Below are 12,844 nucleotides of genomic sequence, written 5' to 3'. Positions count from 1 at the left end.
ATACGGCTACGCCTGCAAAGATGTTCCTTCACAATGGGAATGGATTTCAAATTGGTTCTTCATAGGACAACAACCAAATCAGGCAAAAGATCATTGGTGAAAGATCAAGCTTCAACAACGACTCTTTTGATGTGCTGGCAATTTCACAACGTCTCTTTCACACCTCTATATAAAGGAGTGAAGACTTAGAGATTTGGCAATGCTGAACGAAAAGACTCTCAACATTTTTACTAGTGCCAAACCTCTGCTGAAATTGTTCTGCATTCACTTAGAATTTCTGTTTTTAAAGTCTCATCTTAGAAATTCTTAAGTCTTAGAGTCTGTATCTGATTTGTATTGTGAGCACCTCTGATTGTATATCAAGTGTTCAACTTCAAACATTTTTTGTGTAATTTTGTTTGTCTAGAAGTCTCTTGCAGTTGTGCTTGAGCATAGAAGTCTCTTGATTGTGTTCTTGGGCATAGGAAGACTCTTGCAAAGTGTGCTTGAGCAAAGGAAATCTCTTGCTGTGTGCTTGAGCAATTGTAATCAGATATTACATTCTAGTGAAATCTCCTTGGAAGTGCAAGGGGGACTGGACTACTTCCGGATTGTGGAAGGAACCAGTATAATTGCTTTGTGTCCTTCTTCTTCTTCTCTCTCTCTCTGTTTTTTATCCGCTGCGTTCAGATTCTGATTATCACTTCAGAAGCTGTCTCACTTAGCTTCTGACCAGTGTGTTCAGTTCAGGAGAAACGAAGAATTTTTCAAAACACAATTCAACCCCCATTCTTGTGTTTTTCTCACCTTCAAAGATAAAATTGTATTATATTAATCATTTAAATGCATTGATGAATACTTTCCAGTTTCCATGCAATGTATATGCAAATTTAAAAGGCTCCTGGTCTTATATATGTTAGATGAAAATCCAATTACAATAACATCATTTTTCAAAGTGTTTTTCTTAACCTCGCTTTCAAATTTTTAAGGAGTCCTAATGAAAAGAACAGTAACTGAGGTAACTAAACTTTATTTCACAGATCCATCGGTTGTGGCAAAAATTTCTATTTCCTTCGTGGTAAATTTAAATCGTCCTTATAGCCCCATTTTTGTTAAATTAACAGTTAAACACATTATTTTAGTTGTTCGCATTTATTTCACAATATCATGCATCAGTTTGATAGTTAAGATAAATAATTCATGGATCGATTTGATAGTGAATGACATAATTCACGGACCATCTTGATTTTTAATGCATAATTTAGTGATCAATTCGGCAATGTAACAATTTGTAATGACTTTAATTCTTAAAAAAGTCCCAAAAAAAAATCAAAATTTACTATCAATTTCGTCCTTGAATATACGGCATATGAGTTGGCAATCTACGTCAACGCTTAACGTGACACGTCATCACTGTTACGATCTAATTTGACGGAGGGAAAAAATTAATCGACGGTTGTAAAATTCAGAGACGTTTTATCTATTTCAAACAATTTGAGGATGAACCAACACACGTTAGCTCAGTTGGTAAGGAACGGGTCACTTCCTTGCAGAAGGTTGTGTGTTCGATTCCCTCTGCCGATGTGAGGGCAGTGTTGGTGGGTGATCTGTAAGTACTTCTATAAGTGCCCTTTGGGCCCGGAGGCGTGCCCTGACCCTGGTGGTGACCGGAGCCGAACCCACCTAAACTTTTTTGTAACAATAAGTGCCCTTTGGGCCCGGAGGCGTGCCCTGACCCTGGTGGTGACCGGAGCCGAACCCACCTAAACTTTTTTGTAACAAAAAAAAAAACAATTTGAGGATGAAACTGAACAATCTGTTCAAATTCAAAAATGAAAATGCATATTCACTCATTGTAGCATCATGTGCTTTATCAACCCATAAGACACATTCCCCTCTAATCCCACATTCCATGAGAGAGCAAAACACAAAAAATGATTATCACATAGTTTGTGGAAAATTACAAGTCAACTGCCTATTCAAACTTCATTCAATTACCTCCTCAAACATGTTATCTGATCTCTTTATAAATCTCTTGAATCCCTTCTACAATCTATGACAAGCTGAGTGTGTCTAAATTACTCACATTATTTTTGTTAAACAATATTTTGCTATAAGTTCTTCATCTTGTCAAAAATATTTTGCTACAAGTTCTTCATCTTATCAAATATTTTGCCTCAGTAAACCGTTAGACGTAACCATTAATGTATTAACACATCGTAAGATTAATGCCACCCTATAGTACTAGTGATTGTTATATCATGTCATACACAATTTTATAAACCAAAGTGAATTTCAATCAAATTGAAACGCAAGGTGTAATTTAAACACTAGGAATTTTCAACGGATCAATATGCATGTAATGTTCAGCAATTGTATTCAAATTTTAGCAATAATAATCAAAAGTACAAATACAAGATAACTATGGTCCAACCAAAAAAGAAATGTAGCAATAATCATAAAAGCCATCGATGAGGATGATGTAAATAACATTCATACATGGCCAACCACGTAAGTAACGTACCAACTCCAAACTAACCTTTTCAACATACATATGTCCCTCAAGTCCACGTCATCATCACCTGCAAAATCTTACATATTAATTCACAAAAGGGATTTCCCTACCTCAACTTTTCATGCATTCAGAGATGAGATAACTCTAGTCATTGGATCAATCTTAAACCGTTTAGATTTTTAATACAATATGAACCAACGACCATAGTTATTTGAATGCATAGAATTTTTGGCTGAAAACTATCATGATTTGTGAATCCACCTAGAGAGCTGTGTGGGGTTCACAATTCCCTTTATGTGGGTCCCATCCGTCTTCACAATGTTTGCCACCTCACCATAAGTCTCATGCTCCTTTCTCACTCCAGCTCGCCCCAACTCTTCATCCGAGGCTTTAGCTCCCGAGTAAAATTGACTCTGTCGTTGCTGTTCAGCTGAGCCAACGACAGAGTCAAAATCAGTTTCGGTCCGGTTTAGATTACGATGATCAAACTTCTGTCCAAGTAGAGTCCCTTTGGTCAAAAACTCATGAGCAAGATAGCCAGCTAGAAGCCGGTTGGAAGGTATCGGCTTATCCAGCTTATCAGCTTCAGAATGTTTGCGCTTTCTCGTATTGCTGCCAGGTGGCAACATCCTACGAGAATTGTGAGGATTGTGACTCTGACTCATCATCATGGGTTTGAAGTTGTTTCTTGATTTTTTTTTAATGAAGGGTAAAACCGTAAAATAGTGAAATACGAGGAATGGGAAAATCAAAAGCCGGGACCACAACAAATGGGTTCGGACATATTTGTAAATAAATAAATTAAAAACAACTGTTGAAGATAATGAAAGCGACTAAATTTAATATTAATAAATAATTATAAAAATGAGATAGAGAAAATTGGAAGAAGAAAAATGATAGATGTGGTTTGGGGTGGTGGATAATAGGGTATAGAAGATTTAGATTAGGGAGAAGGAGAATCTGTATGAGAAGGAAGGGGACGGAGGTAGCTGCCGTGTGCGGCGGAGAGAGAGAGGGGTGTGATAGGGTTTAGAGAGAGATTGGGATTGGGAAATGAAGAGAAGAGGGAGAAAGATTAGAGGAAATGAATGAAAAATGGAGAAGGGAAAGGAATATTGTGGAGAAGAAAAAGGGTGTTATGATGTATTTATTCTTCTGACTTCTTTTTACGTATTTGTCCCTCAGTTTTCACTATATAACTTTTGTGACACTCATTGCTTATGTACGGTTTCTTTTTTTCCTTTCCTCTTACAGAAGTCTAGTTTCTTTCCCTTTAATTAAGGTCGCATTTTATCGAGTAAATAGGCAATTACCTCTGAAATTGTAAGTTTCGTTAATTCAATTACCCTCTGAAATTAACAAAACTTCAATTACCCCCTGAAATTGCACAAAGTTAATCAATTTACCACTTCCGTCAAATTCTTCTGTTAGTCAACAGGATGTTTTGCAAATATCCCCTCATGTTTTGCACTTATGTGCAAAATGCCCCCTAAAGTTGAAAATTTATACATTTTTTTCTTATCCTTAAAAGTGACTACATTATCACTAAATTGTGGAGCATATTAGCTAAGTTTTGACGGTATACAACCATATATTGGCAGTATGGTAGAACAAATTGGCAATATTGGGTAAACCCTACAATAATGTTCAAAACTCAAGACTATTTACAAAACAAACTTAAAAGTATTTCTTTGTTCCAACATCAGATGTTGTTTTTTCTTTTTCAAGTTGTCCTTCACCCCTTTAGAGATCAAAAGGATGGTGGCTATCATGTTTTTTTTATTCTCTTTAAAAAACATAATGAAATATACATAATATAATATTATTATCATTCCTTTGAATCCTAACGAGGGAAGAAGACCATGATTCCTTCAAGATCTTTTATAAAGTTAGAGAAGTAACAAGTTTATGTATTTTTTTCTTGAAAGCGAGAGAAGTGTGTTGGTGTAGAGTGTGCAGTGCTCGCAATATAAAGGAAGTGGAAATTTTTAGTGTGGTTAAAATTAGCAATAACAAAGCCATATATTTTGACATCTTGGTTATGTCAATCATATGTCATTTAGAGCATCCACAATGGTAGTTCCCTAACAAGGACTCCTTAAATGGACCCCACGTGACACATCACTTATTTATAATTTTTTAATAAAAGTACCTATTAAGGACTCAATGACTCCAATGGCAATACACTAATAAGGACTCCAATGAAAAGTACTTAAATATGTCCCACTATCTTTACATCATTAAACAAAAATAATTTACCAATTACTCCTTTTTACAAGTGGGACCAAGTAGTACACATTTTATTACTCCTTTATGCAAGTGGGACCAAATAGTACACATTTTATTACTTTTTTAAACGTGGGACCCGTTAGTTACCCAGGAGAGAGAGGGTCCTTATATAGTTGCCCGTTCCTTAACGGGGACTCATTTTTTCTTCCTCTAATGGAGGGTCCTTAACGGGGAGTGGTCCTTGTTAAGTAAGGACCCCCCATTGGAGATGCTCTTATGTGTTTCATTATGTATGTCATGCATTAGTTTTCCATCTGACATGTGTGAATGTACTTTGCTATGCTGACTTTCATATCATTAGACTATAATACATGGTTAATGTTTGATCGTTTCAGGGAACATATATGGTTGTATACCGTCAAAACTTAGCTAATATGCTACACAATTCAGCGATACTGCAGTCTCTTTTAAGGATAAGAAAAAAATATATAAATTTTCAACTTCATGGGGCATTTTGCACATAAGTGCAAAACTTCAGGGGGGTATTTGCAAAACGTGAGGTTGACTAACAGAAGAATTTGACGAAGAGGGTAAATTATTAACGTTGTGCAATTTCAGAGGGTAATTGAAGTTTTGTTAATTTCGGGGGGGGGGGGGGGGGGGGGGGGGGGGGGGGGATATCTGACGAAACTTACAATTTCAATGGGTAATCGCCTATTTACTTCATTTTATCATTTCACACAAATAAATGTATTTTTATTATCATTAATATAAAGTAAAAATAATATTTAGTAATATAAAGTTAAAAAGTTGATGATTTTGGGTTAAAATTCGGAAAAATGAGTCAATAACAATTACTTATTAACATTTGTGAAATGTATTTGCTGCAAAATTTTGACTAAAACCATTTGACATATTTGAATCTCTTGAACTTATGATACAAAGAAAATAACTTTTTTAAAAATTTGTTTTGACCAAATAACTGAACTAAAATGGTTAATGTATTTAATTTAGTGATAAATCGTTCAAAAAAACACAATATCTATCATCTATAAGTCATGAGACATCCTCTAACTCTGGTATACATCCATGCACCAAGTCACCTAAACTTTCAATAAAAATGGTCAATTCAACATAAAATTGGATAAAGATTAGTGAGAAAGTGCAGAATGAGAAATGTGTAAATATAATGACCAAAATTGCTCAAAAATAATTAAAGGATTAAAAGTGTACAATTGAGATAGGGGTGGAAAAGTATAATTAAGTCATTTAAATAGTGAAAGATTTTATGGACTAGATATTAGTTTTTACCCTTCCAATATGAAAAGGAGTTTCTCATCTTAAAAAATTTTTACCCTTCCAATATGAAAAGGAGTTTCTCATCTTAAAAATTCTTGTGTCCTAGTTTCATTTTATTTCTTTTATGCTCTTTTATTATTATTATTGTTGCCGGGATTGACTTTTCAATCAATTAGAAAGAATTGTGTCCTAGTTTAACTAGCAATGTCGATATTGTCAAGTTGTTGACGGCTGTGAGTATTAATTTTTAGGTGTTGCTTGCCACTTCGTCTGCATATCAAACATATTAAAAAATACTATCATATCATAATGAGTTTCAAAATGTGTAAGATTTCCAATAAATTCCTTTTTTTGACAGCAAAAATTTCCAATAAATTGATCTTCTGGATTTAGTGTACTAACATATTTGTGAGTTTTACATAGCTATCATCTAGTAGCATGTTAGTGAATGCCTCAATATCAGTTACCATACATTCTATATATTAAGCTATCATCTATTCATTATGAATTCATAGAAATGTCTGAAGTGAGAAACTTCAAGCATGTGTATGTTACAGCGTGAACAAGGGCTACATATGTGTATAAACAATCTAAAATGGAATTTATTGTGTACATACATCACACATGCATGTATCCATACATGCACAAGTATACCTCAGTAATCTCACTAGGAAAGGAAAAACAAAATATCATTGCTTAATCAAGTTGCGGATAACATAAGGAAGTATACCACCATGTTCAGTATATGCCAACTCCACCTGTAAATTGAGTAACAAAGTGAAGCAATTGTGTAAATCAATCTTATATATCTTGTTCAGGATATAATATATAATATAACTCCTATCAAAGTACCCTTGTTTCAAGGCAAAGCTTGCATGTAAAAGATTTGCCACTGTCTGTGGTGACATCAACATATTGACCAGGTTCTATGTCGTTAACTTTTTCTGGAAGATCCACCGTGAAACGCTCGTGACCTGTCAATTGTAGTGTTTCTCCATCATCATCAGGCTTGAAGCGAAGAGGAATGATCCACATCCCAACAAGATTACTGCGATGAATTCTCTCAAAGCTCTTAGCAATCACTGCTTTCACCCCCTGTATAGTTATTACGTACTAACGTTTGATCAATATAGATAAGATGGTGAAATCTGATTGAACATCTGAGTGTGAGCTTACAAGTAGGAGAGGACCCTTCGCAGCCCAATCTCGAGAGCTTCCAGTTCCATAATCTGCCCCGGCCAAGATAATGGTGTCCTGATCAGCTTCCTTATACCTCTATAAGTTATAAACGTGGTCTTTATAAGTATTTATTTCCACATGAGACTTAAGAGTTAAATAACATTGGTAAAAAGTGAATTATCATAATGCTTATCCAAGTGTTAAACATTAATACTAACCATTGCTGCATCATACACTGTCATTTTTTCTCCTGTTGGAATGTGAACTTGTTTTTGGACCCACTTCTCCATTCATAAGTTTGTTCACAAGGCGGATATGGGCAAATGTGCCTCTTACCATAACTTCATGATTTCCGCGACGACTTCCATAAGAATTGAAGTCTTTGTGATCTACACCATGCTCAATCAAGTATTTTGCAGCAGGGCTATCCTTGTGGATACTCCCTGGAGGAGAAATCTGATCTGTGGTAACACCTTCTCCAAACTTGAGCAAGCAATAACAATCCTTTATCCTATGAAGACCAGGTGGCTTCATCGTCATATTCTTAAAATAAGGAGGCTCATGAATGTAGGTGGATTTTGGATCCCATGAATAGAGAGTTGAAGCAGGAACTGAAAGCCTATCCCACATAGGATTTCCCTTTGTAATAGTCTCATAAATGCTCTTGAACATGTCAGGCAATACATAAGTTTGAAGAGCCTATATGCGCGTAACAAGAAATATACATGTCAAAATCTAATTATTAGATGATATTCAGACTAAATTAACAATATTACATTGATCTCATAGCTTAAATATCCTGTTTTTTTTTCCCTACCTTTGAGGCCTCTTCATTACTTGGCCAGATATCTTTCAGGTACACATCCCTTCCATTCTTTCCTCTTCCTATGGGCTCTTCATAGAAGTTGATGTCAACCTGAAATGTAAATTGTCCTTAAGCTAAAATTTAAAATTAAGCATGGATTTAAAAGTGTCGAAGATTCAAAAATCATTGAAATGATTCAGGAAAACTGAAACTGGTATAGTTAGCAAGTTTTTTTTACAGATAAATGGTAGTAATGATATGTTATGTTTGTAGTCAAGGTTTGAACTCTGGACCTTATTCTCAAACTCCTTTGAAAAAATTCATGACTGCTTCAAGACTAAATCTAGTTGCTACTTGTTGTACTTTTTTTTGTACATTTCAAGAGAGAGAAAAAAAAATGTCTTACTCATTCAACATGTTTTCAAATCACATTCAAAAGTTAACTGTTATATCATGGAAGCATAAGAATATAGACAAACCGTGCCGGAAAGGGCATAGGCAACAACTAATGGCGGAGAAGCAAGGTAGTTTGCTCTTGTTAACGGATGAACACGACCTTCAAAATTTCGATTTCCAGAAAGAACAGATGCAGCAATAATCTCTGCAAAGGTTGGAAAAAGAAGAATGAATCAGGGTAGTGGTGATTAAGATATAAAATGAAATATCTGTATTATCTAAATGTGTACCATTTTCTGAAATTGCAGATGCCACCGAGTTATCGAGTTCTCCTGAATTTCCAATACAGGTTGTGCAACCATAGCCAACCGTGTGAAAGCCTAGCCGATTTAGATATTTTTGTAGGCCACTAAATAAAAAATAAGCAAGGTATGTTGCTTAAAAAATAAATAAATGTGAAGCACCTGAAATGAAAAGACAAATGAGTAGGTATATCAAAAACCTCTGGATTAAATATTCGGTAGCTACCTTTGAGCCAGGAGCAAGACTTGTTTTAATCCATGGCTTGACCTGGTATAAAATCACATGGAAACAACATATCAAAATGATTGATGTTATAGTTAGACTATCTAGTCAATCCGAATCGAGGGTTTGCAGCCAAATTTCATTGAGTTTACATTTATGTGTTGAGATTTGAGACTAACCTCCAAACCTAGTTCACAGGCTTTCTTTGCAACAAGACCAGCACCAAGCATTACACTAGGGTTTGATGTATTAGTACAACTTGTAATGGCTGCAATGACAACACTTCCATGCTTAAGGTTAGCATGATGTCCTTGGAAAGAAAACTTCACCTCTTTATCTTTTTCTCCTATTGATATCCCAAATCCCTGCTAAAAAAATTAATAATATGAAAAACTAAGAGAAAAATCAGTTTAACATATGCAAAAATAAACAGCACGGTAGCACATTATAAGCTCCAGGTCACCTTGATTCCAACTTTGTTTTCAAGACAAGCATGCCAATCTGCCTTCATGTCTTTCAAAGGAACTCGATCATGAGGCCTTTCAGAAAGTATAGAAGTGTAACGAGACGAGAAAGAGACAATGCAGTAATATAAAGGAATACAAGCGTTAAACTATGTCTATTCGTCGGTTATTATACCTTTTGGGACCTGAAACACAGGATTTAACTTCTCCCAAGTCTAACTGCAAATAAGATGTGTATACTCTCTCATGGTGAGCCTGGATGACAGAGAAGTCTACATTACGTTAGATCCACAACTTCCATCATTATCATACAGTACTTTTTATCGAAAATTGACGTTACCTTGTTACAATCATTGAACAATCTATTTGCATATAAATATGATTTTATCATTGAAACCTGTAAGCAAGTAAACATGATTAAATAATAAATTCTATGAATGTGAAAAGAAAAGAAAACGATTTTCGATGAAAAATGTAAGAGAAAGATTGTCTCACTGTCTCTTCACTTCTTCCGGTCAATCTAAGATATTCCAATGTGACATCATCTACAGGGAAGAATGCCATTGTTGCCCCATATTCTGGACACATGTTTGCAATCGTAGCCCTATCAGGTAACGACAGTTCACCAACGCCTTCACCTTAAGATATATTTGAATAGGCTCACTCATTTGTGCAGATGTTGTGAAAGTTGTTAATAGAATCTATCCTATGCAGTCTCATCATAAGCTAACTTACCGTAAAATTCAATGAACATGCCAACAACACCATGCTTCCTCAACATTTGAGTCACAGTTAAAACCAAATCAGTAGCTGTGACAACATCATGCAATTTCCCAAACAGTTTGAATCCAACAACACCAGGCAATATCATACTCATTGGCTGTCATTCAAAACTAGAAAAGAATCTCAATGCCTTATGATTACCAAAACTAGAAGGAAGGGTTTATTAAACAGTCATATTGTTTTAGTATTATCTATAAGTAGTTTTCATACGCTATCTTAAACAGTTTATGGAAATATCCTGAAGATAACTAATGGACATATTATAAGCTCTCCCAAACAGCTCGCAAGGGTTTATGTTAGTGGATAAACTCAAATAATCTAATTTAAACATGCCCTAAACATTTTATAACATACTTTACCTGGCCAAGCATGGCTGCCTCTGCTTCAATCCCCCCAACTCCCCATCCAGCAATTCCCAACCCATCAATCATTGGTGTGTGGGAGTCCGTACCGATCACACTGTCAGGGTAGAGAATGCCATCTTTGTTAAAAACTACTCTTCCAAGGTATTCTAGATTTACCTACAAATTCAATACAATGTCATAGTATAAGTCCATTTACAAGTTTATGAGCAAGATTTTCATTGTAAGCATTGGTGTCTACCTGGTGGACTATTCCAGATCCGGGAGGAACAACAAGCGTGTTATCGAAAGCAAGTGAACCCCATTTAAGGAAACCAAATCTTTCTTTATTCCTTTGGAACTCAAATTCTACATTGGCTTGTACTGCATTATTTGATCTTGCTACATCAACCTGAACTGAATGATCTATAACAAGTTCCACTGGAACCTACATGCAGTAACTCCACAATTTTCAACATAATTCCAACAATTGATCATAGTAACCATAGGAGACTTCACCAAGCTTTTCTCAAAATTAACGAAATTTCAAAATAATATTTTGAAAAACATTAGTCCTTTTGAGTCTGTCAATTAGTCTCAAATAATGTTATCGAAGATTTAATGGACTAAATTGTCCATTCTTATTTCATGTGAATACAGCTCGGTTAGTAGCTATAAGACATTTGATATTCTGGGATGTGGGTTTGAACCCGCAATTTTCCACTTCTCAACACTTAGTGTGCGAGTTTCGCCCTTAGGCTCTTCCAAACCAAAAACAACGTCTTTTCCTACATTTCTGGAAACTAAATCAATAATTAACCTAAAAAATTTCAATACATTTACCACAAGAACATGAAGAAAAAACACAATATACAGCAAAAAGGTTGATAAGTTGGTTACGAACCAAAGGGCTAATCTTGTTAGGATCACCACCAAGATTCTTCATGGCATCCCTCATAGAAGCCAAATCAACAAGAGCAGGAACTCCAGTAGCATCCTTGTTAACACAACCAAATTAACCTCTAAGTACTAAAAAACCAAACACAAATATTCTAGAATTTCAAACAAAAAAGACCAACAAACAAGTCATGAAAATGGTACAAACCTGCAGCAGAACACGAGCAGGCATGAAAGGAATTTCAGTTTGGTTTTGAGATGTGTTCTCCCAATCAATAATATTTTCAACATCATTCTGAGTCACTTTGAAGTTGTCACAATTACGTATGGCAGATTCTACAAGTATCCTTATGGAGTATGGCAGCCTCTCTTAAAATGCCAAATAAACAATGAGTTTAATTTCGATACAATGCGAAGTTTTAACAAATCACAACCAATCATATATTTATATCGACTTTAGAAGTAGTTATGATAAAAGTCGAACATTTTTAATGATCTAACGTTATGATAGACGTAATTACATGCAAAAAAAAAAAAAAAAATTACACTAACAGTATATATGAAATAAATCCAAAAATAATTCATTAATTCATGTATGAGTTCATAGTTCATACCAATTCTAGAATCATTGAGTGAAGGCAAACTAAAAAACTTTCCATATTCACCACCTCCAGGCTTGGGAAGACCAGTCAATATTCCTTTGAACACATGTTCAGAAGCTAAAAAAGTGGATATAATAATTAAACTGGTTAGTAAATTAATGGATTAAATTTAAGTTTCAGAAACATAATGAGAAAAAAAAGTATGCAATGTAGTATAGTATAGTGATCATACTCAATGTAGCCATCTTTCTATACAAACTTAACTCAACAGCGAGTAACTATTAAAGGAAAAGGCTTTCATAGATTGAATTTCCTATAATATTTGTCATGGTTGGTGAGAAAGATATACATTACAAAGTTTTTTTTATTTTATAATATTACAATGAAGTATGAAAATGTTTGAGTAATAATTAATGGTGTCTTTTTCTCAACAAAAAAAAAAAAATTAATGGTGTCTTTAAATAAATGAATTCATGGTTCTTTACTAGACACCTTGCTGCAATCCAAAATAGAGACCCTATAAAGGGTACACGCACGTTCCTTCCATGTTTCGTTGAGGCATATGCTTTTCTTGACCAAGAGAAACCGTGTATCTACAAAGATAATTTTTTTGATAATTTTCTCTCTTTTTTTCTTTCTCTATTGTGTTTAACCAATAAGATAAAAAGAATATTATCACAAAAGTTGTCATAAATGTCCGTACAACTATCACGACTCATTCACTAGTTTTTTTTAGGTGTTTGTCTCAAATAAGGTGTCATATTTACCATTTTTTGTTTTAAATTATTTGTTCTTTTTATAACATCAATATAATATTTATTATTTTTTCC

General features: G+C 34.6%; 1 protein-coding gene and 1 pseudogene across 2 annotated transcripts; both read right to left on the bottom strand.

Annotated features, from left to right (window-relative positions):
- Positions 1-2,536: 2,536 nt before the first annotated feature.
- Positions 2,537-3,374, bottom strand: LOC146956729 (uncharacterized). The gene has a single exon (XM_085731208.1). It carries the CDS (start codon positions 3,163-3,165, stop codon positions 2,737-2,739), a length of 429 nt encoding a protein of 142 aa, XP_085587334.1. The 5' UTR covers positions 3,166-3,374; the 3' UTR covers positions 2,537-2,736.
- A 3,128-nt stretch (positions 3,375-6,502) lies between these two features.
- Positions 6,503-12,393, bottom strand: LOC146956728 (aconitate hydratase, cytoplasmic-like; annotated as a pseudogene). The gene is made up of 20 exons (XR_015020643.1): positions 12,247-12,393; positions 12,027-12,131; positions 11,621-11,781; positions 11,420-11,512; positions 10,778-10,963; positions 10,534-10,695; positions 10,127-10,271; positions 9,887-10,029; positions 9,732-9,788; positions 9,567-9,646; positions 9,391-9,466; positions 9,107-9,292; positions 8,905-8,972; positions 8,693-8,811; positions 8,486-8,607; positions 8,019-8,117; positions 7,420-7,900; positions 7,199-7,297; positions 6,875-7,117; positions 6,503-6,780 (listed from the first exon to the last, which is right to left on the bottom strand). The product of XR_015020643.1 is annotated as an aconitate hydratase, cytoplasmic-like (transcript).
- Positions 12,394-12,844: the final 451 nt, after the last annotated feature.

This window comes from Medicago sativa, chromosome 1 (genome assembly GCF_051527215.1).
Source record: "Medicago sativa cultivar Bolivia chromosome 1, Bolivia_mono, whole genome shotgun sequence".
Classification (NCBI taxonomy): Eukaryota; Viridiplantae; Streptophyta; class Magnoliopsida; order Fabales; family Fabaceae; genus Medicago; species Medicago sativa.
The sequence above is the reverse complement of the archived record's forward strand: the minus strand, read 5'-3'. Positions and strand labels throughout refer to the sequence as shown.

Excerpts from the sequence above, each read along its gene's own strand:
- LOC146956729 (XM_085731208.1), bottom strand. The coding sequence starts at position 3,165 with ATGATGATGAGTCAGAGTCACAATCCTCACAATTCTCGTAGGATGTTG.